Source organism: Lichenostomus cassidix, chromosome 8, assembly GCF_008360975.1.
Source record: "Lichenostomus cassidix isolate B80296 chromosome 8, HeHo_3.0, whole genome shotgun sequence".
Taxonomy (NCBI): domain Eukaryota; kingdom Metazoa; phylum Chordata; class Aves; order Passeriformes; family Meliphagidae; genus Lichenostomus; species Lichenostomus cassidix.
This window is the reverse complement of record NC_139489.1, coordinates 8,955,430-8,982,749: the sequence shown is the minus strand read 5'-3', so window position 1 is coordinate 8,982,749 and position 27,320 is coordinate 8,955,430. Positions and strand designations below refer to the sequence as shown.

At 42.1% G+C, this 27,320-nt stretch overlaps 1 protein-coding gene across 5 annotated transcripts in view; it reads right to left on the bottom strand.

The window, feature by feature from the left end:
• The window catches only part of TESK2 (testis associated actin remodelling kinase 2), a 115,654-nt gene that overhangs the window by 60,918 nt on the left and 27,416 nt on the right, over window positions 1-27,320 (bottom strand). For 2 of the 5 annotated variants that reach the window (XM_085067723.1, XM_085067722.1), the window contains exon 3: window positions 11,738-12,039. In XM_085067723.1, coding sequence (XP_084923849.1) covers window positions 11,738-11,956 — 219 coding nt within the window. In that variant the 5' untranslated portion in view covers window positions 11,957-12,039. Of the gene's footprint in view, window positions 1-11,737; window positions 12,040-19,495; window positions 19,561-19,613; window positions 19,834-27,320 lie in introns of those variants that run through there. The other 3 variants (XM_085067721.1, XM_085067724.1, XM_085067725.1) reach the window with 3 other exon arrangements.

The window sequence follows — 27,320 nt, the reverse complement described above, 5'->3', positions numbered from 1 at the left end:
GGGAATTAGGTTCTTCTTCTACAAGTAACTAATTAAATATGTCATGCAATTTCTTATGTCTCACCATCGCCTGTAAAGGCTAGGAAGCACAAGAATTGGATTTGCACGACTTAATTGCAGGCAGCTCATGTGAAAGTTACAAAGCGACAGCAGTGAGCCAGTGTTAGACGCATTGTCAGCTCCGGATTAGCTAATAAAGCAACGCTGTCTCCGTATCGATTACTCTCCAGCGGATGTTTCAGAGCTCTGTCCTCTCCTCAACCCTTAACGCCACCAGATCATCAAACAGAGAGCCCCCACCTTGCAGAGCTGCTGCCAGCACAAAGGGCCCTGCAGACACCCAGAGCACTCCCAGGCCGTGCCAAGCACAGCGAGGGTCAACAGCTGTGGCAGTTCCCAGACACAGGAAGCTCATGGATGGGAGAAGAGGTTCCTACACTTTGGATACGGCCTCAGCATCTACTGAGAAGAGCCAGTTCTGGATCACTTGCATACAGAATGCCAACAACTGGAGCAGGAAAGATTAACAGAAGCCCTGTCATAGAGGCTTTGGCGTTCCTTTCTCTAGTCACTTCCAATGGCTATTAAGGGGCTACGGAGAAGCATTCCCTATGGATCTGAGACTGTAAACATCTCCATTTCATTAGGGCCATCAGTAATAATTTGCAGTTCTCATTTTTGCATTTCGTATTAGGCAGTAACACATATGCATTTGTGTGTATTAACATCACAGACGCTCCCCAGCCACAGGCAGTGAAATCCATCACTGAAATACATTTAACTTTCCCCTGCTGCCAATACTAGTAAATAAGTCTTCAGAGAGGTGCCTCAGAGGTGTCTCACAAAGATTTTAAGTGATGCACTCTTGTTCTCTAGGCGCAGTCATGTTAATACTGGACATATGCCAGCACAGTTATTTGAAGAACAGTAAATCAGCACCTGTCTCTCAGTATCAGCTATGAATGAGCTTACACAAATGTGCATGTTTGCCAGCTGGCAAAACACAGAAAATCCCAGAGCTGCCAACCCAGCACATCTCCATCCAGAACAGAAAACTAAACAGATCTCATTTAACCGTGCTTGAGAAATTATTACAGAAAACAAGACAAAAAGCACACAAACATTTCAGTGCCAAGGGAATCTTGCCACCTGCTTTGCCCTGGGAAAACTGCACAATGATACTCAGATTGGCACAACTTTTCCTACACGAGAAAATCAAAAGCCCAAAGGACTCTGAACTACAGCAGTCACTGTACTAAACACAAAATCCAACCAGGGGGTTATCTCCTATTGCAAGATATTTGTTACAGTATCAGAGTGTCTTTCTTACTGTTGACAGAATTTGTGAGAGTTCTCTCTAGCTGTGCGGACAACAAAAACTTACCTTGGACATTCCACGTATTAGCTGCTCAGCAAGGCTGAGGAGAGACCAAGTTCCAAATAGGTGAAAAATACACTTCAAAACAGACAATGTTACATTGAACTATGTTCCTTTTTTTATTGACTGAGTATTCTTTTAATATCAAGTTTGTTTCAATTATTTTTGTTCTGGATTTTTAGTCAACAAACAAATCCTCCACTTTCGGGGTAGCTCTGCCATATTTTTCAAATATTTCTTTCTTCAGTGGAGAAGCTGTCTGACCCAACTGGAGAAAGTGAAACACAGTGTAAGAACTCTTTCACCTTGTTTTAATTTGTGTTACTCAGTATAGTTCTAGACATTACTGTAGTAATGCCAAGCAGGACTGTAGAAAGAAGCATTATGGAAGTATAGTTTTGAAAGTTATCTTAAAATATCAACACAGCTACAAAAGACAAGGCTTTCATTAAATCTGCTACCTGGTGATGGCTTCTGACTTAATCCCAGTGTTTCCCCAGCTGATGTTATAGGATGATTATAACAAGCATATTTTAAGACTTCTACCCAGAAAATAAAATAACAGAAACCAGAACTTGTTTCAGATAACAAATATGAATTAGCCCTCTATTCTACCTTGTATTTCAAAGCATTCTCAATTCTGCTAAAAGTAACTGCGCCCTGCACTTCAGATATATGCAAATACTGTTAAATTCAGAATTGCCTAAGTGGGGAGGAAGTGAGCATTTTGCCCCTATGGTGCAATCCATAAAAACTAACAACACAGATGAGGTTTTTCATTCCTATATTAATGATCTGTTGGAGTACAGCCTATTTATTACTACTTCTCCCCACAGCCTATGCCCTATAAAAGCATTTGCTAATTAAGTGACAAGGACTAGGATGACAGCAGCTTGGCACCTCAATAGCAAAAAAACCCATTAGCAAGAGGAAGACAACTGTCTGGTTAAGTGGTTACCATACAAATCATCTTAGCAGTTGGAGAAGGGCTCCAAAAGGCTGATACTTCACACATCAGTGTGAGATAAATCAAACTCACAAGAGCTCTACTTCAACCAAGAAAGCTCCAGCAACCTCAGAATTTATGCCTCATCTCAGATCCACAATGATGCTTCTTCCTACTCCTGACAAGAATCAGAATAGAAAGAAATATTAGAATCACCTCTCTGCTACAACTCCAGAGCTTGAGGTGAAGTTTCAGAGTTACTCTAGCCTTCTTGGCCAGACTACATAACACGGAGTGACTGTATTCCCAAATAACTAGTAACTTGTTTTAACATTGCAACTTTACAGAGGAGACCTTTAGCCTCCAATACCTTGCCTCTGTCACCTTGAGCAACGTCAAAGACTTTCCTTCACTAGTCAAAAGGAAAAGATTTTCATCTTAAAATTCGATCCTATAAAAAAATTAGACCCAAAGGCATAGATGGACAAGAAGACTTGCTGTCTCTTTTTCTACCTGGCATTATATCACACAGGGAGGACAGGGACAAGTCCAATGGCTCTACACCAGGGAAGATATGCCCTGGTCAAATGGGCATCACTTTTCAGTCACAAAGCATATTCCCCAAGCCTACTAGATCAAATATTATATCTGCATAACCAAAACGCTGGATATTCCACTTTCTCATTCCCTACTTCTTTTTCACCCTGAAGGATGATTTCTGCCACTATTTGTCATAAGCAGAACTTGAAGTATCTCATTTCACCCGATGTAGCTCCAGCAGTTTCAAGACGAAAAAACCCATACATCAGTTAAAAAAAAAAAAAATCAAATCCAACTGTCTAGACCATTACTTTCCAAAACCAGTGGTCTTAAACTGTGGGAAACTACAACTTTCTCAACACCCTGCCAAGCTTAATCAAGAACAATCTAAAACAAAAGATGGCCACAAATATCACAAATAAAGCAACAGGAGAGAGAAAATTTCTGGTTGGTAAGGTAGGTCCCACAGACACTTAATTTTTTAAAATAAGCACAATTCTTATTACAGCTTGTAGCCCTCGGACTTTATCATGCCTTTCTCATTACACTGAAGAGCACCTTCAAACAGCTATTTCCTTATTGTAAGACTGTTTATGCACTGTAATGACAATTTTTATACAGCAAACGCATTAAGACTGAAGTCATCCACTGAATCACTTCTCTAGTTATTAAGCAAATTTTTATTGTTTCTTTGTTCTCATGTGTTAACACCAAGTGTTACAGTTCTCCCAACTTTAGAAAAGTCAAATATCCAACGTGGAAAAGGTATTTAAAGCCTACAACTTGAAAGTTTCCTACAAATACTTCATAGAATAACTAAAGTACCTTTTAAGCCTATCAAATAGTACCTCAAACATCATGGACACTGTGTGATCTCAACTCTAATGTTTTACAAAGTTTTTGAAGAACACTTATATTTGCTCAGGCCTCTGATCAGTCTTCTAATTTCAGAGGCAAAGAAGATCCTTTTCTAGTGCAAACCTTTTCACTAAATGGTCAAAACACATGAGAAAGTGAGAGAACTTTGAAATGGAAGCCATAAGGACAAAGAAAAAGCATGAGATAGATTTGAGATTTCCAGTGAAATTTCACATTATCAGCTGACTTCTACTTCAGTGCTACTCTCAGAATACTTTTAACTTGAATACCAGAAAACTGTCTTATGCAGAAAGATATTTTTGTTATGTTTCAAATTTCTAAATCTACGGTGTTACTATTTTGTTCCTTAAGACAAAATGACAATATTTCTAGGTAGAAAAGGTATGAGAAAAGCATTTATAGATGATGGAAAGCAATTCTTCTAGATGCTTTCTCAATTCCTCAGTAAATTTCTACCATAACTTTTCCAGAAGGTTCTGCCCTTCCAGCTCAACAGGGTGAATGGACTATCCACACACATGATCTTCACTGGAAGTCAGAGTAGCCTGATCTACTAATGAAGGCTTTTCAGTCCAGTGTGGTTATGATGCAACCACTCCTCTCTTGCTCAATAAAATTGATTCTTCAGAGATACTAACTCCTGGGTACCTCCCACTATAGTCATCTCTACTATCAGTTTTAAAGAATAGGTTAAGGAGTTGTCCACACACAGTAACATAGGAAGCTGCTCTTGCACTGCATCAAAAGGATTAAGAGCAAGATGACACGAAGCCTTTTCCCATTCTATGCTTTTTGACTCCATAAATCTATAAAGCAAAGCAAAACAAAGATTTAAAGTGAGGTAGGAAGGCCTACACAGCAACAGAAATGCCAAACCTTGATGTTAGGCAAAACTTGCAGAAACTAATTATGCCTACTGGGGAAGAAAGAGTTTCCAGGGAAAAGAATGTGATTATCTGCAGTACAGTATTAATGACAAGAGGAGAACTCTTGTTATTCCCTTAAAAGTCTGGGGACGTGATACACACACAGTGTTAACCAAGCTATGGTTCCAACAACACTAAATCTCATGTACAACAGTTACCATAAAGAAAAACACCTACACACAATTAGCCTTCCTTTCTTCCTCTACACAAGCATTCTGCCCAATTAAGTGACTTTACGGGGATATCAATGTCACTTTGAAGCATGTAATGCTGGGCCTAAAGTCTGGTGACAAAACAATGAAACTGTTCATAAGCAAAAGCCAGAGATGTACCGAGTCAAATTTGTTTCTTAGTTTGGTATTAACAAAAAAAGAAACTTCTTCCTGTTGTCAGTGTTTATGCTGGGAGTTTTGAAATAATAATCAAAAGAGTATGATAGGATTAAGAAAGGTTTGCCTCCAGTTGAAATAAGGTTCTCCTTGATTTATGCTGACAACCCTTTCCTCCTCAAAAGGATTCAGCAAGGAAAGTACTAGTTTGACAGTCTTGAAGACTGACATCCCATTTATGCAACTAACAGGCACACAGAGAGGAGAGTAACAACTTGCTTTAGAGTCCTGGGAGAGTGCTGAGGCCCTGTCCTGCAGGTGGGAGCTCCAAGCCAATTCAGTTCTTGGCCATCCTGCAAAGACCAGCAATAATACACAGACTCACATTTAAAACACATTGACAGTTCAAATATCGCAGCACCTGTTCATCTGATAAAACCCAAGTTAATAAAGATTCCAGTTCAGGAAAGTGATGTCTGCAAACTCTGAGACACTGTTTCCAACACCTTCTCCAGTGGGATTTGCTGAGCGTGGGCTCTTGCCTTTTTTCCTGTATCTTTTCCATGTCCTTTTTGCAGTCATAATCTCCTTTTAATCTGAACTGGTATTCCCTGCCTTGCATGTTCATTTTTATAAGTACTCAAATATCTGCTTCCCTCCTTCCACACACTCACAGATATGTTACTCTTCTGACTAAATGCCACAAGAAAACAGAACCCTCTGTCAGTAATGGGTTGCTAGTAGAGTCAATAAGCAAATAAGAAGGACCAGCTGTAGAAACAACTCAAACTGGGAGGTTCTATCTATAAAAGGATCATTTAAAAATAATAAATTATAGCCTGGATGCACCAAAGGAGGTTGTAGAATCTTTTATAAGGGATATCTAAAGGACAAGCCAAAAGTAGCTGCCAAGAACAGACCAGAAATACTTATGCCTGGCTTAGCTAAAGATACTGTAGCAATTCTCATAACACCTCTTCCTAGCTTTACATCAGTTTTCAATTTAGGTAAGAAGCTTGATTAAGCAAAATGCATATATGTTTTGAAATAGCAAAACACTTAGACTTCGGTAAGGCATCTGATTTTATGCCACAACCCACTACAACCAGGTTACAGACTGGCCAGTGACAGCTGAAGATACCCTGCCTTTGTCATGTCCAAGTGTAAGACAGGGGGAGTCTTTTACTGAGCTTCCTGAGGAACAGAGCAAGGTCTTCTTTTACTCAATATTCTGCATTCCCTTCCAGCTCACTGATAGAAGCTGCCACTCAGTACAATTTGAAACTTCTAAGTTTGTAGCCCATTTATGTTATTTCACTAAGTAGTGAAGGACACTTAACATCTTACGCCTATCTGAGCAAAAATTAACATACCCAAATGAAAACTTTCATTACCAACAAGGATTGAAGGCCACAGAACAGGAGATCCACACCCATTAAATATAAGGTACTAATATGCCATGACAGCAACAAGTGATGTGTATTGTAGGAGTGTGACACAAAGCTGAAGGATAGTTTTTACATGCCATTGTTGAGAAAACTAGGGCATGGTACTGTCTTTTAGATCTTTAACTCAGAACTGAATTAAAAATACAGCAAAGGAGGTATACCTGTGCTGTATGTGGTCTCAATATATGCTCTAGACAAAGTTCCAGTAACTGGTAAAATTTAAAGACCTTTGATGATGAGGCTGTGTGTGTAGATGACCCAGGAACTCTTCCAAGCCTTAACTGTTTGAGAAGTTCATAATGCCTTTAGTTTCAGACACAGAGTTCAACTGTGAGACATAATAGGCAAAGTATAATATGAATGTAGATATTCACACCCACCAAGACAAACACTCTTTTTCGGTCAAGTGACCTCTCACAACTTTTAGGTCTGAAAGCTCATGAGTTAATCCCTCGCTTACTCTACCTGTCAGTTCCTACTCTGCACTAGTACTTCTAGTTAGCAAGTCCTGTCAAACCTAGGTCAGAGGCAACAGAAGAAAGTGATATCAAACATTTCTGCACTACACTCCTCAAGGCCTACAAAATTACAGACAAACATAAAGAGAAATATTAATTTGAATGGTAACGAAGTCATAATGTACAAAAAAACCCCTGAGTCACTTGGGAAAGCCAGATCAGTAATGCCTCTCAAATCTACCACAGTCTACCACAAAATGTTCCAGAGATCAAGCCCACCAGCATGACAATGTGCCCATAAGACATAATATCATAAATTAAATGTCATCTAGTATCATTTATGATTGTATGTTTAGAGGTAACAGAACTACCAGTTTTATCCCAAGTGCATCACAAGTACTTGATAAAAAGAATTATATACGTGCTTCTCACAGTACCTCTGAGCCAACTCCACATCAGCCTGGTTTCTCCTTTCACATTAGACAGTTGGATGCTGCTTATCTTTAAACACCTTGAAGACATTAAATAAATACGAGAAACAGGATCCTAGCCTCAGGTACAAGGTACGTATTTGGACAGGCACACCTTTCCTGATCAGTCAGCACTTCTGAAACTCAGAGAACATAAATCTGACCACACAAATAAAGACTAACAACTAATTAATGAATTGAGGACCAGCACTCTGGGGTATTCAAACAGGAGGCCTCACGGTACAAGCACATACAGCATGAATACCCTGAGGATACTGACCTTTTTGCACCTACCACCCATCTCGTTAAGTCATCCAAAAGTATGATCCCTTCTCTTTGTGTTTATATTTGGCCTTGCACCCTGGTAGTGCCAGTTTCATTATGTGTGGAGTCCATACATCACCAAAGAGCACTGACCTATTTCCAGCATTTGTTTCTCAAAGGTTTCCAAGTCATATCAGCACTAAGATTCATTGTATCTTATTTTTCATATGGCTTCAATGTATCTCTCTAAACATCTTCATACAAAAGTCAGATAAATATGATCGAAAAGGAAATACTATAAAGCAGCCATGTAAAACCATAATCAAAAAAGTAGCTTGTGGATCACAGATAAACTTCTAAGATTATCAAGACTGAAGGAACCTCTTGAAAAATTTCGAAATGGGGGGCAACACCAAAAAAAAGTAAATCTGCTGCACAAGAGCAAAACAAAGAAAATCATGCAGCCAGAAGTTCTGCACAAAGGATCTCAAGTTACAGGGGGCCATAAACTGAATAATTATCACATGGCACTGTCAGTAAATATGACAAATGGGAGGGCTGATTTTCATCTCAAAATTTTTCTATGGAGGCACCCATACTCAACTGCTTAGTATTTTTGATCTAAAAGGCATTTGTTCTGCACAGTGCCTTATAAATCTTATATTCACTTTGCCCATCCATCATTACACATGTATTTTATTAATTATGTTTTTTAAAGAATTATGTACCTTTTTCATTGCTCACATAAATAACCCTCCCAGGTGTACACTTTAGATACAAACTATACTGACATATTGCTTCCCAAATGTCCAAAGACTTCACCATTCCTCAACAGTCCAAACCCTCAAACTCCCCAGTGGCCAACCTGTACAGCAACACAACTTCCCAACATACAAACACATAGGACATCGAATTTGTACAATTCCATTTTTGATCAATTACTTCTGTTTTCACGTATACACAAATAATAAACTGCAAAAAGTTAATTTTTAACACTAGAATGTCACAAGTATTTCCAGTCTCTCTCAAAAGTTCAGCTACAGAATGCAGAACCAACAAGAACACCTGAAGGAAATTTACAGCAACTTGAATATTTAATACTGACTTTGAACCAGAAGGTAAATGTGAATAAAAGATCATCCTGGATTTTAGTCTAACTGCTGTTCCGAAACACACATTTTATAATTAATAGTGCCTATTTCCCGATACAATAGTACACTACATTATAATGCTTGAATTCCCCCACAATTCCTTACAGCTTCATCAGTTGGTTTTCCCAACTAGGAGTTTAAGTGTTTGGGATCATGGCTGGGCTCTGTTCATTTATACAAACAGTCTCTGCCGAACTCAGCCTTAAAAGCAAGCCTCAGGGTGCTGCACTTGCCTTTGAAATTTAGAACAGGCATTAGTCAGTCAGCTGTTTCAAATTACATTGCTGGTATTTTGACAAAGTTCAGTTTTTCTAAAGTAGTTGCTATAACATCTAGTATTCAGATGAACATGAATTTGAAATGTTATTGTGATGGCTAACAAAATCAAAATGCTAGTTTAATACTCTGCTCTGAATAAACCACAAATTTTAACATGTTTATGAATAAAGGTGCACTAGAAATGTTAAAAGATCATTCATAGCATATATGACCACTAACATGCAGATCTGAGCTGTAACATATTACAACTGCCAAGGTAAGAGAAGGCAACTTCTATCCACAACAATAGACTATATTTTAAAAGAAGTTTCCACAAAAAAGGATGGAGGGGAAGAAATCACTGAAAAAAATTGTCAGGTACATAGCAAAACAAAAATCCCAAATGCTCAAAACAATCCAAGCATTCCTTGCTAAATCACTTGAGTGAACCCAGTGTAAGATACTCACAAAACAATGGACAAATACATTATTGAAAAAGCTCTGGAGCTTTGGGGGGCTTTGAGACACCTTCGACGATTTAAAGGGAAGGCATCATTAGTCTTGTAAAATTACTCACACAGTAAGTCTACAACTATCCTGGATGTTTCTCAACTTCAATCATTTAGCTCTGAGCCTGCAGATCTGACTGAAATTTAACTGTGTCAAGCCACGAGGCTCTCCTTACTGGAAGCACATCAAGGTTCTCACATGAAATCTGATCATCAGCACAGCAGGATTAATGACAGAGGTGGTCAGGCTGATAAAGCAGCAGAACAGAAACCTGCTTAAATGAGTTTGGAACTGCATCTACGATAAGATCGTAATGCATTCTCACCCCTTCGCACCAGGACTGCAGAGAGACTTTGGTCGAAACTGATGCAAAAGAAAAGACTTTATCACTCATTGTCTGCCTGCAGGAGGACCTGGTTGTTTCTGGGAAAACACACACAAGATACTCAGACTACCACCACTGCTCCCACAGTAATGCCACCAACTCTATCCAACAGCTTGGGATGTCTAGTTTAGCTTACTGCAACAGAAAATATTAGGGGGAGGTTTTTAAAGAATTAGAGGACTCATTTATGCACACAAAAATAAACTGGTTATCAGAGATTTCTCTCAGTCAACATATTCTCAAATGAATCAATTACTATGAATGCTGGAATATCACCTTTACTTTCAGCTACCTTTTTCCCTCCACCTGAATTCTGAAAGTCTCACAAATAAACCAAGGTCTGTTATTTCCTAGTTACTTAGATACAGCCCAAGTCTATTGGTACCTTTTTACACATTACAGCAGCTTTGCCCCAGAAGCTGCAAAGATGAATTCCAGCAACATACAGAACTTCAAAACATCTAACATTAGGAAATATCTCTGTACAAAACCAGTGGCTACAAAATGCATTACAGAAAGTTTTCCAAACAGAGAAATAAGAAAAAAGCAAACTAACAAAAAACACCAAACAAACCCTTGTTTTCAACTGTTACAAAAGTTGGCATTAAAAAGAAATGTCCTTTATCAAGTCTTCTACACACCCCAAATAAACGTCTTCATGTCTACCCATTTGAAAGAATTAAAAATTTGTGTTAATGAAAACTAAAATTTCATATACCTAGCTAAACAGAAAAACTTCCATGGAGTGACTTGCCTTTGCACAAGACAAGATATATACATGGAGATCTGAATGCTTTTGGGTATTAAAGCAACATAAAAATAATTTCCATTTTCAATACAGGTATCTAATTACAGCAATAAAACTGCATAAAAGGTTTTTTGGTTTCACTTCAAGAAAAAAAAAACCACACGAATTGTCATGGAATGAACATCATATACTGTAAGATAGTTCTCTGGCATTTCACTGAAATGGAAATAATGTGGAGGGTAACTTCATGTAAAGTCAGGAACTAGAACAAGAAAACAAATTATTTTTTCAATGCCTAAAAGTCAACTCAGTGGCCTGTTCCTCTACAATAAACCTTACCAGAACAGTCAGAGCAGCAGAAACACTACCAGCACTATAAAACTGGGTTTGACAAGTTGCTTTAAAAAGATCTTTTTCATGTTCCACATTGGTAGCAGCAGGCCATTGAGAGCCTCAGATTTTCTCATACATATTATTTACTTCAAACCAATCTCTGATTATTTGAGTTAGAAGTGTGGCACAAGCAGTAAAGGAAACAGAAGAGCAGTTAATTGTATTGTAATTTCAGTGCAATGAAATCTGTGGCTCCAAATTTAGTAATCATGTATGGAACTCAACACATGCATGTAAGTGTTGTGAGACAAAGACTACCAAAGGAATGTGTATCACCCCACAAAACAAATAAACTAGCTAAATTAAAGGCATTTACACTTACATATGGGAGAACCAATAGCCATCAGTGTTTAACACACTACATGAATGCAAAAATACATGGCAGAGGTCAAAAAATAAACCAGTTACTTTTAGCTTTTTCGTTTTTCCCAAATAGCTCTGTAACTCCTCAAATAAATTAAAAGTGATGAAGGAACAGCTGGAGGAGTGATAGAAGAAATACCTGGGGCCTGAAAGTTCTCCACCACTCATTCATCCTGAGTGAAGGAAATACAAGGACTATCAGTTGACTTCAGTGGAAAGTACTTTGGCCAACACTCTCATCATCAAACATGAAGCAATCAACATTGAGAGGAAAAAAATCTAAACACACACCTTGAACACCTCAGAGAAGAAACCAGAGCCAATTTTCTCACATGTGAAGTCATCAAGACGAGTAAGTCTGGAAAAGGCACTTATCAGGGCTCTGTATGAAGAGGTACAAACTCTTCCTAACTGTGATGCAGTCCCTTCTCCAGTGCCACCATCAAAGTCTTCAGCGCGCTCCAACCGTGGTGGAAATCCTGCTATTGAATTCCGCTTACTTCGGTCCATTTTGAAAAAGAAGATTTTATTTCACTGCGGGAAGACTTCTCACATCTTAGGTAATTTGCTGTCTTGTCTACTCTTGTTGGATCCTGAAATACAAGAAATTGATGTTAGCATTATTGTGAAGATATCTAACAAATTTGATAGAGCTCCAACAAAGCTTACACCAGTTTAAGGGAATGAGAAAAGAATGAAAATATACAAGTAGGGGGACAAAAACTCAAAGAAATAAAACAAACCACCACACAACATCAACAGTAAAGACAGCCACCTAATGAACTTTTCCTTTAGATTCATGGAACACCCTATGCTCTGCCTATTCTGAGATGAATAGCCTTGGAACTCAAAATTTAACTGGTAACAAACAACTTTCAATCCCTTCCCCCCAACCCTTTCTTTTTTTACTTAAGTTCTGGTTGCTAAAGCAAGCAACCAAGCAGGAGGAAATCCACAAAATGGAACATTTTATTCTACTTCAGTTGCAGCTGGTGACCAATCTACTGCTACTGCCAGCAACAATTTCACTTTCAGGAGTGAACAAGGGATCCCCAATGATAAAAAAAATAGATCGACTTTCAACTGACATAAAGTTATTAGCTTGAAGCATTAAAACCTTGTTTTCAAAGCTTCCACTTATGAGTGCTCCAAGACAAATTTCTTACCTGGTAGGAACACAAGTTCATATCGACTGAATGCCTAGCCCCCAAATTTATAAACACACCTACAATCTGGCTATAAAAACAAAGTATTATTATAACAATCTACCAGACAAATTTTCCCCACAAAGATTTTTTTTTAAGCTATATTAATTTCAGTTCTACTGAAAACACAGGAAACAAGCCACATTTGCCAAGTGGGAGAAAAGGAAAATAAAAGGGGGGACCAACAATTTTTTTTATTTTTAAGAGAATGATGAAGTAATCAGGATGACTCTGGAGCCCATCAAATTCAGCTTGGACTGGCAAACTTGACAGGTGGCCTACTTTTTCTTTAAACCTTAGACTTAAGAAGTCATTTATCTTTTCCAAACTCTACTGTTCATTTACAGCAATTTGGTGAACACCTACAAAGCCTGAACAAAGTGAACAGTCACAAAGAGGATACTTTTTTTTCCCCCCCTGAGGGTGAATGAAAAACTAGAGGGAGGGGAAGGAAACAATAAAATAATTTTTTTTTAAAGTGGACAAAATAACCACAGACCAGGCAATTACTTCTATTTACACACAGGTACAGAACCTGAACAATACACTAAATTTGAAAAGCATCTCAAAAACAAATGCACACCAGCTGTCCTCTGACAATACAGCAGTGCTGCTATACACTTGTTTTGTATGCAGTATATTTTTTAAAGATGCTCTGTGTCAGCACATCAGGCAAACACATAGTCCTTCCCTGCTTTCAGAAATAAGCTCTATTGAACTGCCTGGAATTAATTTGAGGTTGTCCTCTCCAAAAAAGAAGGGTGTTTATTTCAACATCTTAACACCTCTCTTTAAAAGGATGTCAGTGGGTATAAGAGGCTCTTACCAAGGCCTGATTATGAAAATTCAATCTCTATCAAATCCCACGTCATGGTTTTCCTACAGAATTTTGTATGCAGACTCACACATGCCTGAGCTGACCTCACTTTTCAGATGATGGTGGCCAACTGCCACACAGGAGATCAGGATCCAGTTTCTGATCTTGTACTCTTGACTCAAGAGCCTAGAGGGTCTGGAAAAGGCACAGAAGCACCACGGAAGAGAAAGCCTGTTATATTTCCTCAATGGAGAAAAATAGCACAAAGAACCTCCTCAGCTATAGACAAGATGCCTAGGAACTTCCAAGGCATGCTTAAATAATTCCTTTTGATCTGAAAAGGACAAGCTATCTTTTGGTTACTTTTCAAGGAGATAAAGAAAGAACTGCATATGGAAGGAGGACAGACAGTGGAAATCATGGTATTAAGGATTAATTTTTTGGATCAGGAGATGCAAGTATCTTTGAAGACTGACCAGAAAATCTACTCTAATTGAATAAACAATTTTTTAGAGCTTATTTCCATCAGAGTAGCACCCACATGCATCAGACACTTTCCATGGAAGGAGGAAAGCATTTGCTCCCACAAATGTACAACCTGACAATCCAGTATCACAGGATACCATGGGATCACCACTACACAGAAAGTGGAGCTTGCAGAGCCCCCCAATAAATCCAGTGAAACAACACAGCCACACTGCAGCCCAGTAAACTAAAGACTGGAAGTTTAAGTTCTCAGGCAAAGCAAAATAAATTTTACAAAAAAGGAAGAAACAAAATAGGAAAGAGTGCTGTTGTCTTAACTAGAGGAAGATGCCAAGTTAGATAAACAGCATTAAACAGGAGGAAAAGCCTAAATCTCTTAACTATCCAGATACCATTAACAAAAGATGGCCTCAACACAGTTTCTACATCTATTTATCAAAGCAAAAAATCTTCCTCACACATACACACATCCTTTTGATTGAAATCACATGGTGAACTTTGCAAAACTCTATACAAATTCCACAATGAAAGAAGAGATCCAATGTACTTCACACAAAATAAAACCCAAAAGGTTTTGCCATCTGGATTCCCAAGTAACCCATTTATTCATTTTTGCCTCCTAGAGTTTACCTTATTTCCAGACAGCTACAAAAAATCCTTGGAAATTATTAGGATACAGCTCCATTTGTCTATTACCCTGCACAGGACTGCATACACAGAATTAGAGGAAAATTTCAAGTGGGCACAATTCCAAGTGGGCCTCCTGTCATTTTGGCCAATTACACTAATGATCACATTCTCAATGAAATCAACCAAGGTTTAATTGACTGTCAAGTCAGTCCAAGGTACTTTAATTTACTACCTTGTATGGTTAATTAAAGTGCACTGAACAGAATCCAAGACTATCCTGCAAATCCTGCAACCAACTAAAAGGTTGTTGGGTGGTTTTTTCATATTAAGGTTCAGCTTAAAAACTCTGAAGCTATGCTCAACAGCCAGTTAAAAAGACACTACACACTAGAAAAAACTTTCCTAATAAATTCTCAGCTTTCAGAACAATTTTTCTGACATCCTTATACAAGAAAAATGCACCCCACTCTGCCAAGACAAAAATAATTCTGAAATTCACCTCTCAAAATGCATATCTGTCCTATTCAGCCACTTCTTACATTACTGAAAAGCACAATTTCAGAATGTTTCATGCCCTACCACATTGTAATTTCTTGTCTTACCAAAACACACTTTGAAGAAAAAAAAAAATCCATATATTAAGATCAGTTTCTTCACTGCATGAATGCATTGACTTTTTAAATTGAAGAAATTACTACAAATACAAATACTATCAGCATTAATTTGGTGAATTAGAGATTTACCTTTCAAAACCAATGCTTGAGCCTGCACTTATTTAAAGATGGAAACCCCACAACAACATATCAAGTTATATCCTACACATCAGTGTCAGACTAAGAAGTGGCATATAACAGCCAGTAATTAACATTTTATACTTCATAGATATAAAAATGGGTAAGGCTCCTCAACTTCAGCAGCATCCCTTTAATGCCTCAGAGCATAAAACAAGATCCTTCCAAAAAAATTTCAACTCATTACTAAGAGGTTTTCTGTCCCCAGTATCTTTATAAATATGCACATATTTGCACTCAAATGTCAAGCTCACAATTTCCTAAAAGATGGCCCTAATAACAACAACCATTTTTAGACACAGAGACAGTCGCTAGGCATTCAGCCTGGAAAGCAATAAATCTGGTGGACGCATGTTATTAATTTGAAAAGGTTCTCTGAAGAACAAGATGCCAAAGCTTTGACAGAAGTAATTTCCCAAAAGTTAACTATTTAAACTTGTAGTCTGATGTATCTTCAACAGCCAGCACTACAAAAACAAAGGAATTATGCTGGCAAGTGTCACTCAAAAAAAATAACTTGAGGGGGAAGAAGACTCCACTGTAGTACTGGGCAAATTTCAGACGGGCTTCAAAGAAATGTAAGGAACAAAATTATCCAAAGACTTGACTGACTGCAGTCCGTAGCCTGAAGAAAAAAAGTTTAAAAATTAAACTGAACAGGTAAAGAGAACCAGGCACTCAATTTTGTTCTCAACTGCTGTCACCTTGTTCCATAACACAGGAAAGTTCCTTGGTTTGCCCCTAACTTATCTTCTTATCCTTGAGAGGAAGACAAAATCAAATATTTACAGATGAGGTAGCTACAAATACCAGAGCTTGGACTATGTTTGGCCCAGCTCATCCTGAACCTGAAGTCTTTTTTGACTACTTTATGGGACATAAAGTCTTCAGGTTCAGTTTACAGTCTTAGTTAAAATACTGCATTTGAACATAAAAACCCCAATACTTTCTATATTCACTTACATAACATTTTGCTTTATTTTCATCTCCCCTGTACAGGATAATTCCCAGCTCTAGCCAGTACTGTCATAGCATAAGCTTCCTGCAAATTAGGACTGACATTCCTTAGAAGAGACCTGCATTAGCCCTATTACACGACTCCAGAAACTGGAAATCTGCTGAACTGCATCACGGTTTTATAATGCAAACAAATCTCCATGAGAGGCTGAGCTGAAACAAACAATTCATTTATTTTCTGACTGTAGCCAAGTTTGAAAAGAGTAAGAGAGACCAGCTATTACTGCAGAACTCAGGATTCAGGGCCAAGGTTGTAGGTTTAAAAATATTTTCATCAGGCATAGGCATAAATCCTAGCACATATTTAGCAGGCAAATATAACTGAGGGGGAATATTAAAAACTCACAAACAAACAGAAAACCACTTGATACATATGACCACAGTGTAACTGCCAACATTTTCTAGGGTCCAGTTACAACACAAAACTAAAGCTCTACCAAAAACCTTACAACCATCCATTCCTCTCTAGCCTGCACTGCACTCCAATCCACAGTGCAGACAGGCTCTAGCCTAGTTACAGAGCATCGTTAGAGTTAAATAACCACTCAAGTAGATCATGTACAAGACACAGCTGCTGCTTCAAATGGATAATTTTAATACATTATGTTTGCTTAACAAAACAGAGCTCAGCAGAGACACTGAGAAGCTGCTCATGCCTTCCAGGTGTCAGCAGGCTGAAATTTGCTGAGCTCTTAAGAAAAAAGAAAGGGAATCAAAGCCTTCTAATACCAACAGGTATTGTAACATCTCAATCTAGGAATTTCCCCCTCAGCCCCTCTGCTGGGTTTGCGATGAAGGCTGACAGCTGTACTAGCACTGGGGGGGTTCACATGAGACTGGAAGCAACTTTTGTTGTTTCAGTGCAGCCAGTGAGACAATCCAGCACTGCAAAGGCAAGAAAAGGGAACACAAATGCCTGGAAGAGGGATGAAGATAAAGTAAACAGGCTGAATTTCATACCTGACTGACCTCTCTTGGATGCAATCTTTTATTTATGCATCATCATACGAGGCAGTCAATATTTGTATTTCCCAGCTAAAAGCATCATCTCCACAAACATTTAAGACACATTCTGTAGTCTACCATTACTAAACACCAGCCTGTGCTGCTGGCTTCACCTTACAGTGAAGCACCAAGTACCTTGTTTACTGCAAGTAGCAGCTGCACAACCGGAACAGACTTCACTAACTTATGAATTTTTGAAGTGAGAACAGGGCTTCCCAAATCCATTGTTCTTTAGGTGCTACAGACACTGAAGTCTGCTGGTGTTTACAAATCAATCTGAAGCTCCCTGTACAATGGAAAACACATAACTCATAGTTTGAGAGTCACAGACCTGGAGTATACAAGGTCAGCCTTCAAAAGCAAAGTTATCTCAACCAACTCCACTCCTGGCTGCAAAAGCTGTTACATTTCTTCAGTGCAACCAACAGGACAATCACACCAGAAAGTGGCTTAGCCACTACCAGCAATGTGTTCAACTTAACAAAAAGTGACAGGATCATATGAAAAGAAGCTTACAATCTAAGTCAGAAAGAAGACTTGGCAACAGACAACAGATGGAGCCAGTGTGATACAGTTGCTGATTATTAGATGGACTTACTGATGAACACACAAGTCCCAATGAATATGTTAGGGAGCTAATAGGCAGGAAAGGGCTTTAAAAAAATTACAAACGTTGACTTTTTATGATATTGCCTAGCACAGCTCTTATTTTTGTGCCAATTTGCAAGATGCCAGGCTGCAAGGACACAATAAAGAGCTTTGCCATTGTGCAAATGCATGGTTGTCTGCTACAGGAAGAACACAGAAAGGGAACCTATGATGCAAGTGAACCACAAGCTTTATTCTTTTCTGCAGCAGACACAGAAACAACAGTCCCCTCCTTCAACTCTGCATTTCTTTCATGAGTTTGTGAAACCATTTGCATAAAGGATTACAATGGCAAAAGCAAATATCTGGAATTAGAGGGTATAACTAGGTTACAGGAGGCCTGTGCCACCAGAGCAGCTCTTTTGGACTAACTCTGTCCTTCCACAGTAACAAAAACATTAAGTACTGAAGCAAGGATTGTTCTGTAGGCCCTATCCTGTACTCAGTCCCACTGCCAGCTGTTCATCCTAATGAAAAGCCACAAAACAAATCAAAGCAAAAAACAAAGGAAGGCAAACACTTGCCACCAGGTACAGGGAACACACTTCTGCCTTCAGTTTAAACTACTTGTTTTGCATGAAAGTTTTACACAAACCAAAACGGACAATGGAATTACTCAGCCATGTCTACAGCTGAACATTGCAAGAATCAGAAAATGACATTTTTATTGGCATGCAACAATAATTTCCAAGGATGATGACTAAATGGAAAGGTTTATGACTAGTCCACAGGGCATGTCAGAGTTTCTCATAAAAAGTCTTATCTTAGGTTGCAAATTCCACTGCCTAATTAAATCCATGGAACTGTAAGTCTGTTGATTTTCCAGACAATAAAATATGCTAGAACTCTGATCTCTATTTAAAAAAAAAAAAAAAAAAAATCAGTTGAAGCACAAAGACTTCTCATAAACTAGTCTAAATGTTAGCTATTGCTTTTTTCAGAGGGGAAAACAGAAAGGTTTAAATAAAATTCAACTCAGTACTCTTCAATTCATTACTCTTGAAATTGTAGTTTTCAATTATTACGGCAACACTTACAGGAATACCCAAGCGGAAAGTCCCCCGTACTTGAAGCAAAAACCCTTCCGACTCTCAAAGGAATACGACATTATGAGTGACCGTCTGCATTTTTATAGCACGTCTTACCTAAAGGCCACAAAGCAAACATATATGCACATACACTAGAACACTCGAGCCTGTCATTAACGCGTGATTCACGTATTCTTACAGGGTAGCACTTAAACAGCAAAACCCGAGCCAAGCCCTCGCACCTCTTGGCACAGCGAACATTTCCAAGACAATCCCGGCCGGGCGAAGATCCGCGCCGGGCGCTGCCAGACCCTTGTCCCCGGCTCGGAGCGCGGCTTTCCCGCAGCGCCCGCGCCCCTCACCTGCCGCCGCCGGGCGGACGCGGCCCCTCCGCGCACCTGCTCCCAGCGCGCCCCGCTCACCTCGCCTCACCGCAGTCAGACCCCTCCGCCAGCAGGCAGCCCCTTCCCCGCAGCGGCCCCGTTCCCCGCCGCCGACCCGCCCGGACCTGCCCCGCGCCGCCCCCGCGCCGGCCGTTACCTGAGCGGCGGCGCCTGCAGGGCCCGCGGGCGGCGCGGGCTTTCATGACCGCATTCCCCTACCCGCGGCCCCTCAGCACCCCGGCGCGGGTTCGCCCCGCCGCTGCGGCCGGCGCGGGGGCCCCATGTGAGGCGGGAGCCCGGCTGCGGGACCCGGGGCCGCGACCGCCGGCTCCGCCTCCTCCTCCTCCTCCTCCTCCTCCTCCTCCTCACGGGCGCCACCGCCCACAGCGCGGGGGGGCGGGAACCGGCCAGGAACCGCCCCTCCCCAGCAGCCAATCGACGCTAGGCGACGCGTGATGGACAGTGCCTCTTGACCAATGGAGAAAGGAAACCGGGCGGAGCTACTCGCAGGTAGTCCACGTGAGTGCCTCTTCCCAATTGGCCGAGAGCTGCTCGAGCGACAGGCGATCTGACCAGTCACGGGAGAGACAACAACTCCCGAGAGACGCGCGGGAGACAGCGGCAGGAAAGAGAGGGGGCGTTGCTAGGGGCGTCTCGCTCTCATTGGTCAATATCCGAGGGCGGGTTATAAATTAGAAAATTAGCCAGTAGGAGAGCGGGATGGCGGTGATGGACGGGCGGGAAAGCCAATCAGCGTGTGTTTATAGCGGCGGGGGCTGAAGCTGTCGGCGGGGCAGGCGTTCGGATGTCCCAGTCCCGGTCCCAGTCCCGGTCTCGGTCTCGGTCTCAGTCTCAATCCCGGTCCCGGTCTCAGTCCCAGTCCCGGTCCCAGTCCCACTCCCACTCCCACCCGTGAGCCCTTCGTGCGCGGCCCTCGGTGACCGCAGCTGGGCTCCGTGACGGCTGTTATTGCCTCTACTCACCCGTCTCTTGCTATGTTTCCCATAGGATTCATCTCTTTCTCTGGTCTCCTCCTCTCTCCATGACTTTCAGCCTTTACTCTTCCCATCCCCGGCGCCCCGCTCCCGCAGTCCCTCACGCTGCTCGCCCTCCTCTCCCCGCCTTGAGCTTGCTTAACCCAGCTCAGATATTCGGAGGGTTCGGCTGCCAAGATGAAGTGAGCCTGGGATTTTTCACATACAAACTGTTATTTTTCAAATTACCACTTATCCATATGTAGGCAGCTTGTAACAGGTATGGAAGAAGATACCTTTCTTCCTGCTGCGACGCACTGGCAGATTCCAAGCACTCATTCCAAAGTACGGCAGGACTAGAACATCTCATTAAATAGTTGTCAGGGGGGATTGGTTTTGTTTTACATTGCCGAGAGGCTGATTTTTTCCCTGACCTCATCTTTGGCAGAGGCTGAGCTATTTTCACTGAAATTCTTCAACAAAGTTCATTTACTATACAGTCTTGGACAGAATAAACAAAACCCAGAGTTAAAAACGAGAAGAGTTGCAACTAGAAAGGGTCAATATTACCATATCAGTAACACATTTTCTCATTATCGTTTGTCATTAATTTTGCATCCAATCTTTTCAGCGTGATCCAAAATGTGCTTGAGAGAGTTTGGTGCTTGAAACATTAGCACCATCTCGAAATACTAAACAGAGACTTATTCTTACAGTTGGATTAAAATCTCTCTACTCTGCAATGTCTTGATTAAATTTAGTCTCCAAATTTCAACTGAGCCTACAGTGAAACTTCCTCCATATGCTTAACTACAAAAAATATCATTATTTTTGCACAGGTAACAGATTGAAAGAACTCTGTATGTGGGCAAAAATGCCCTGTTTTCCCCATTTCCTCCTAGATTTCCTTTACAGGAATTTTTTTCCACACTCAGAAATGTTAAATATCAACCACATCCAAACATCTATTCTAATGACAGCTCAAACACAGGGTGCGGGAAAGCTCTGGTAATTAAGCCATTAAAAAATTATTATCGTATCCATCATATTTTAATGAGTGACAAAGCAGATGGAACTATCCAGATCCGTCAGCGTCTTCTTTCTACACTCAAGCAGAACTGAGTCCCAGAATGGGGCATTTTAGAGAGATTTTTTTTTTTGGACTTTTTTTTTTTAAGTTGAATTTCCGTGCTTCACATTTTCCTGTGATTTATCTAAGCAAGACTTTACAAAGCCACCTCTGGAACATTTCCGTGGTCCCTCACCATGTCAGGGTGCAGTGATCCCTGCGACTTTGTACCCCATTAAAAAACCCAGTGCCTACCCCTTTAACCTCCCTCTTCCCTGCTGGTTTGAGAACTATTAGTTGGCTTTAGGATGACATCTGGTGGTAGGTTTTTATTACTGCTCTTTTTAGGCACTGATCACAGAACTAAGGCAAATGAATTATTTCCCCTGTTCCCCATCGTAATTTTTACCTCTTTCTTGTTTCCCAAGCAAGGTATGTGTAGTCCCTGCCTTTGGCTTGCAAGTGTCTTACTGGTGATAGGCAGGAATAAGCACTTATCTCACAGGCTGGTGCAAAGTAACATTAAAATACACCAGAGCGATCCAGTAAAGAATCTCAGTTGGAAACACTCACCCTGTGTTTCATATAACATTGCATGAGATCCTGTGACTCGTGACATTAATGAGCCCTGTTTCGAGAGGGAAATAAAACCACCTTATTAACCCTCCTGTAGCTTTATCTCAGCGGCAAGTCCTACGTTTTGAAAGCAGAAAAAATTCTACATCGCAGCAGAACTTTGTCTCACAAAGTCTCCGTCCCCTCTCGCAGCTGGCAGAAGCACGGGGGCAAACCTGCAGCCTTGAAATCTGCAGAAGACGAGTGACTTTTGTAGTTTCCTTCTGTCTCCCGGAGAGAGGAAAATGAACATCGCATTGGAAGACTCATCAAAGAGACGCATCAAAGGCAAAATCTCGCAGATGTCACAGCGCACTCGGTTCTACCGACCTCCCCTCGCACGCCAGAAGGATCCCGCACCCTGTAAATGCCTGTGCCCACGGCGGGTATTCTCCTCTCCCCCGGATGCCCCCAGGCTGCTGCATGCAAAGATCAGCCACTACAAAAAGCAGCTCTGTGGCTTTGCGGTTTGCTCCTTTCTGCTCTCAGACTGTCTCTCTCTTCCAGATGGATCACTTTGGCTTTTTTAATGTAACCGGTTTGACAGAAGAGCAGCGGAGGGTTCATTCACGGTTGGACATAAAAATAGACATGAGAAGGTGGGTGAGAGCACGAAGAAGGGGAAATTCCCTTCCTCCGGGCTTTGGAAATGCCCCGGAGGAGAGAAGTTTGGGAGATTTCTCCTTCCCAGGAGAAAGCTGATGCAATGTATCCACGCAAATTTGCCTCCTCTGCAGCAGAGCAGGTGTTTTCCCCAGCAGAGGTTTAGTGGGCTCCAAAATTAAAGTGCCACAGACAGATACCGTCTCACTCCCCTCCCAATGGACCAAGACAGTGGTTGGACCTCGCAGTATTGTAATGAGATTGGGTGTTTTAGTGATTTAACCCATTAAATAGTTTATGTAATGAAAGCTGTAAAGAAAAATCATCTTTGGATAGGATTGGTCAAATTCTGCTCTGATTTACTCCTGTAGAAATCTGAAGTCATGTCATGGGAGCTGGAAGAGAGGGTCCCCATGGGAATGCCAGGAATTTGCTCTTGTCTAATGTCAGCATAGGCCCTTTCCTAGCCCCTGTCCTAGGTGGACATTTAACAGAACAGCCATGAAAAAATGATCCCTTTAGGTTTTCAGTCACACACCAAACCCCTAGATTTTGAAAACCATCTTAATGGGTTCCCTGGGAGGAACAGCCTCCCACCTGTGCTTCCCTCAGCCAGCCTTGGAGGTGGTCTTTCTAAAATGGGGACAGGTTTGCTCATGGGTGAGAGGGCATTGCCCACTACTCTGAGCAGGGGAAAGGGGAAGGCACAGCTGGGGCTGTGCTCCAATCCCCTGCTCCTCCTTGTATCATGCCCGTGCTCCTGGCATCGAGGAGGGCTCCATGGGGGCAGCCTGCATGCTGTCCTCTGGACAAGAATGTACCTGCCTGCTGATGAACTGGGCTAACAATTCTGTCTCACCGACAAGATGGCCAGCACGTCCTTGTGCTCAAAGCCATGTTGCCACATTGGCCCAAACCCAACACCACACATCTCTGCATGAGACCTTGCAACCATGGGAATATCAGAACATCTCCCATGTTCCTCTTCCAGGAGTCTGAGCAGAGCCCAAGCAGGAGGCTGGCACAGCACCAGACATCCTGCCTCAGGAACTGGAAAAGGATTGTTCTAGGGCAGATGGATATGCCCAAATTGACAGCTCCTGTACTGGGACTGGTGCCGCAGTCTTGTGCTCCCCTGCCTGCTCATCATGGCCATCTGCTGCCTTGGCTTCAATTCAGAGCCTGTCCACCCTGCAACAGTGCTGTGGCATGGCTACGACCAAGCTCCTGCAATACCATGGGCATGGAGTGGCACTCAGCTGGCTGGCTTGCTCCAGCCTGCTCTGAGGTGCTCCCAGCCATGTGGCTGTGCAAACACAGGGACAGTGAGCCAGGACTGACCCTGTGTCACTGTGCCTGGGTGGCTTCAGCCCTGGGCAGAGCCTATCAGACCATGCTCCAACCCTTGGGAGCTGAGGAGCAAAGGGTGAGACCCCAGTGCTCAGGGCAGGCCTGGGGCATAGCTTCTCTCAGCAGCCCCTGAATTTTTGAATTGTCTGAATACCAATTTTGTAGGGGAAAACCTTAAATATCTGACAAAGCTATATTCGCTTTGTATTCACACCCAGCACACTGCAGAAATGCAGACTTGCACTATCTTGGACCATGGTGCATACCCAAAGAGGCCACACAGTCCAATTAAGATTGAGGTCCCCAGCCCACATGGCCATCAGTCCCATCTCTCCTGCCCCATGTCAAGGCACAAAAGGGTTTCTGCATTGCCTGGTGCACTGTCCTCACTCCCTGGATAAGCCAACTCATCTCTGGGATGAACGCACAGCTTTTTGCATCCTTGGGCTACACAGAGGTCTCTCCTCCTCTGGTTGTGCTCCTCACACTTGCACTCACTTCTTATCTCTGCAGTTACAACAGTGTAAAGTCTTGTCCCTTTTGTGGCACTGAAATCGGAGACCTGTGCCACCGCAGGGCTCTTCAACTTCTCCTCTGGCCACCCTGGGCTTGGGAACCTCCAGCTCTGCTCCTGCTTTCTCCAGCCCTTTTTGCAGAGCTTCAAGACCTACAAGCATCCAGATGCTATCGGATCCCTACTTGGCTTTCTGAGAGATTCCACTCTCCAATCAGCCTGCCCCCAGATACATTTAGATCTCCCAGACCCTTAATTTTCCCTGGCTCCCTGAGCCAGCAAAGTCCCAGTGTTTATTGTTCCTTGCCCAGAATGATTTTCTGACTTTGATATTTTGCTGTCTGATCCACTTTTCTTTTCTTTCCTTTTTCCTTTTTCCCCCTTTCTTTTTTCTCTGATTTGTTCTTTCTTCACTGGGTTACAAAGCTGTGGAGAGTTTTTGGAACGGAAGATGAGTCAGGACAGATATGCAGAGGGAAGAAGATGATATTCCAGCCTTGAAGTCAGGTTCACTGCCTGCGTCATTGTTATTAAAAATAGATGAATGGCAGTGCTCTTTGCATTGGAGGAGAGACACAGGAGATGTAATATCCCAGGCTGCTGAGCAAATGCTCCCTCTGTCTGCCTGTAAGTCCCCCAGTGGCATCTTCTGCTCTTTGATAAATTCTCTTTTCTTGGCTTTGACTTGTGGGATTTAATTTGCCTTCCATAAAAAAATGGTTTAATGTTTCAGCTTTGGGAGGCAAAAATGACTCACTCAATGATTAGCTCTTCTGCTCCAGTCAGTTGACTTCCAGCTTCCTTGAGCACTGAAAATCCTTACAAGTGCCAAGTTGTGTCCCTCTGAGAGCAGCCCCTCTCCTCATTCTGCACCGAAGTGCTTCTGGAGGATGAGAGCAGCTGTTTGGGGATGACACCTGGGCCTGTCTACCCCAAGACCAGCCCTAACCATGCCAAATCCTCATGAAAAAGCAGGTTTGCAAGGGCACAGGGGTCAGGCTGGGATCTGCTGGGCTCTCTGCAAGGCCAGGTTGAGATGTGCACCAGCCATCTCCAGTGCCCCTGGCAAAGGGCAGAGGGGAGAGAGACCAAAACACAAGAAATGGGATGATTTCCATGAGCCCAGAGCCCAGGTGAACCACCCACATGCCCACAGCCATCCCTCTGCACAGGGCACTCTGCTCTACACTGCTGCAATCACTCACCTCTGGGCTGGTGAAACAGGTGATCACTCTGTAGGTTGTGCAGGGCTGCAGATGATGGTGGCAGGGAAGCCAAAGCTGCGCTTCTGCTCTGCTCACTCAGGGACACTCAGCATGTGTCATACCCTGGGTTGAGAGACACGGCCCGAAAACTGAGTTTATTTATCTTTCCTAAGGCCAACACCTCCTTCCCTCCTACCTATGCCCTTACTTCCCTTCAATTCTTTTGCTGCCACTATTTTCTACTCACTTATTTTCTATTACCTGCTTCTTTCTATTGAATTAACATAATCAACATTATCATCTCTGGTCTGGTCCATGACTTGGCCACCAGCCAGAAAAAGAAGGACAGGAACTGAATAGAGCCACTGCAAGAGGGAGGTGTGACACTGGCAAAGTTGATGTGGTTTTTGAGCACAAAACCTTCTTTCAAAAGTTATTCTAAGTCCTCAAGCCTCGATGTTACCCAGACCTGTCTGATCTAAATGCTGCTAGGGTTTCAAGGGTATTTTTAGTCCTGCTCAAGAACAAGTCAAAAGCGTACAACAGATATGGGGGGCTGCTGCCTGTTGTCTAAGGGGAGTGGTTTTGCTTATTCCATGAGAGAGTAGCTGTGTACCAGTGGGATGTTAAAGTTCCCCTTATTTTTGCTCTCTTCTCCAAGTTGGGACATCGGCAGTATCATCTTAAAGATATTGTCACACAGATGTCACTTTTCTTGCTCCCAATTCCTCCTTTCTTGCTGTGGGGAGCCAAAGGTACCACATTAGTGTGTTAATAATAATCCTAATGAGTGCGGAGATCAGCTAAGTAATAGCAGTGACCTGCAGGGGGGCTCATCTGCCCAGATTTATCGTGCTGCTCACCAACCCCTCCAGAGAATGCCAGCCCCCCTTCCTCCTTGTTCCCCGGCTGTTGAAAATACCCCGTGCAGTGTCTGTGTGCTTAATTAAAGCAGAGGGACTGGTAACCTTGACGACTGCGAGCCACCTTCTATAAGCCAGCTGAGATGGATATCGTTTTGGCGTCTCCAGGGAGAGGCCAGAGGAGAGAAGTGAGTCAAGCGCACAGGCGTTGGACGCGCTCATGAACTGTGGGCACAGCCAGCAGTGCCGACGTCCTTTGGAGCTCATGTCACCTCAGGGGTCCTCTGGAGCTCATGTCACCTCAGGGATGGGTGCCTGGGGAGATGCCCTGGGGAAGTTACTCGCTGGTGAGATGTGGCAGGCTCCTGGGCCGGGTGATGCACACTGCAGCACGAGCCTGTGTGGAGCAAAGCAGGCTTTGCTCTGCCCTGAAGCCTCTGTGGGTAGCAGAAGACTCTTATAACTTACCAAGTAGTTGTAAATATGTTTAAAATAATTCCCCTTAGAAACGGGACATTTGTACAAGCACAATTACCTCTGCCAGAAAACGGTACAGCTAGTTTTCTTGGCAGTAGGTAATAAGCAGCTAGAAATACATTTCCCACGAGGGGCTAAGATTTAATTTTACTTTCTCATATAAAGCTGGTAAAAGGCATGATCAGTTCTGTATC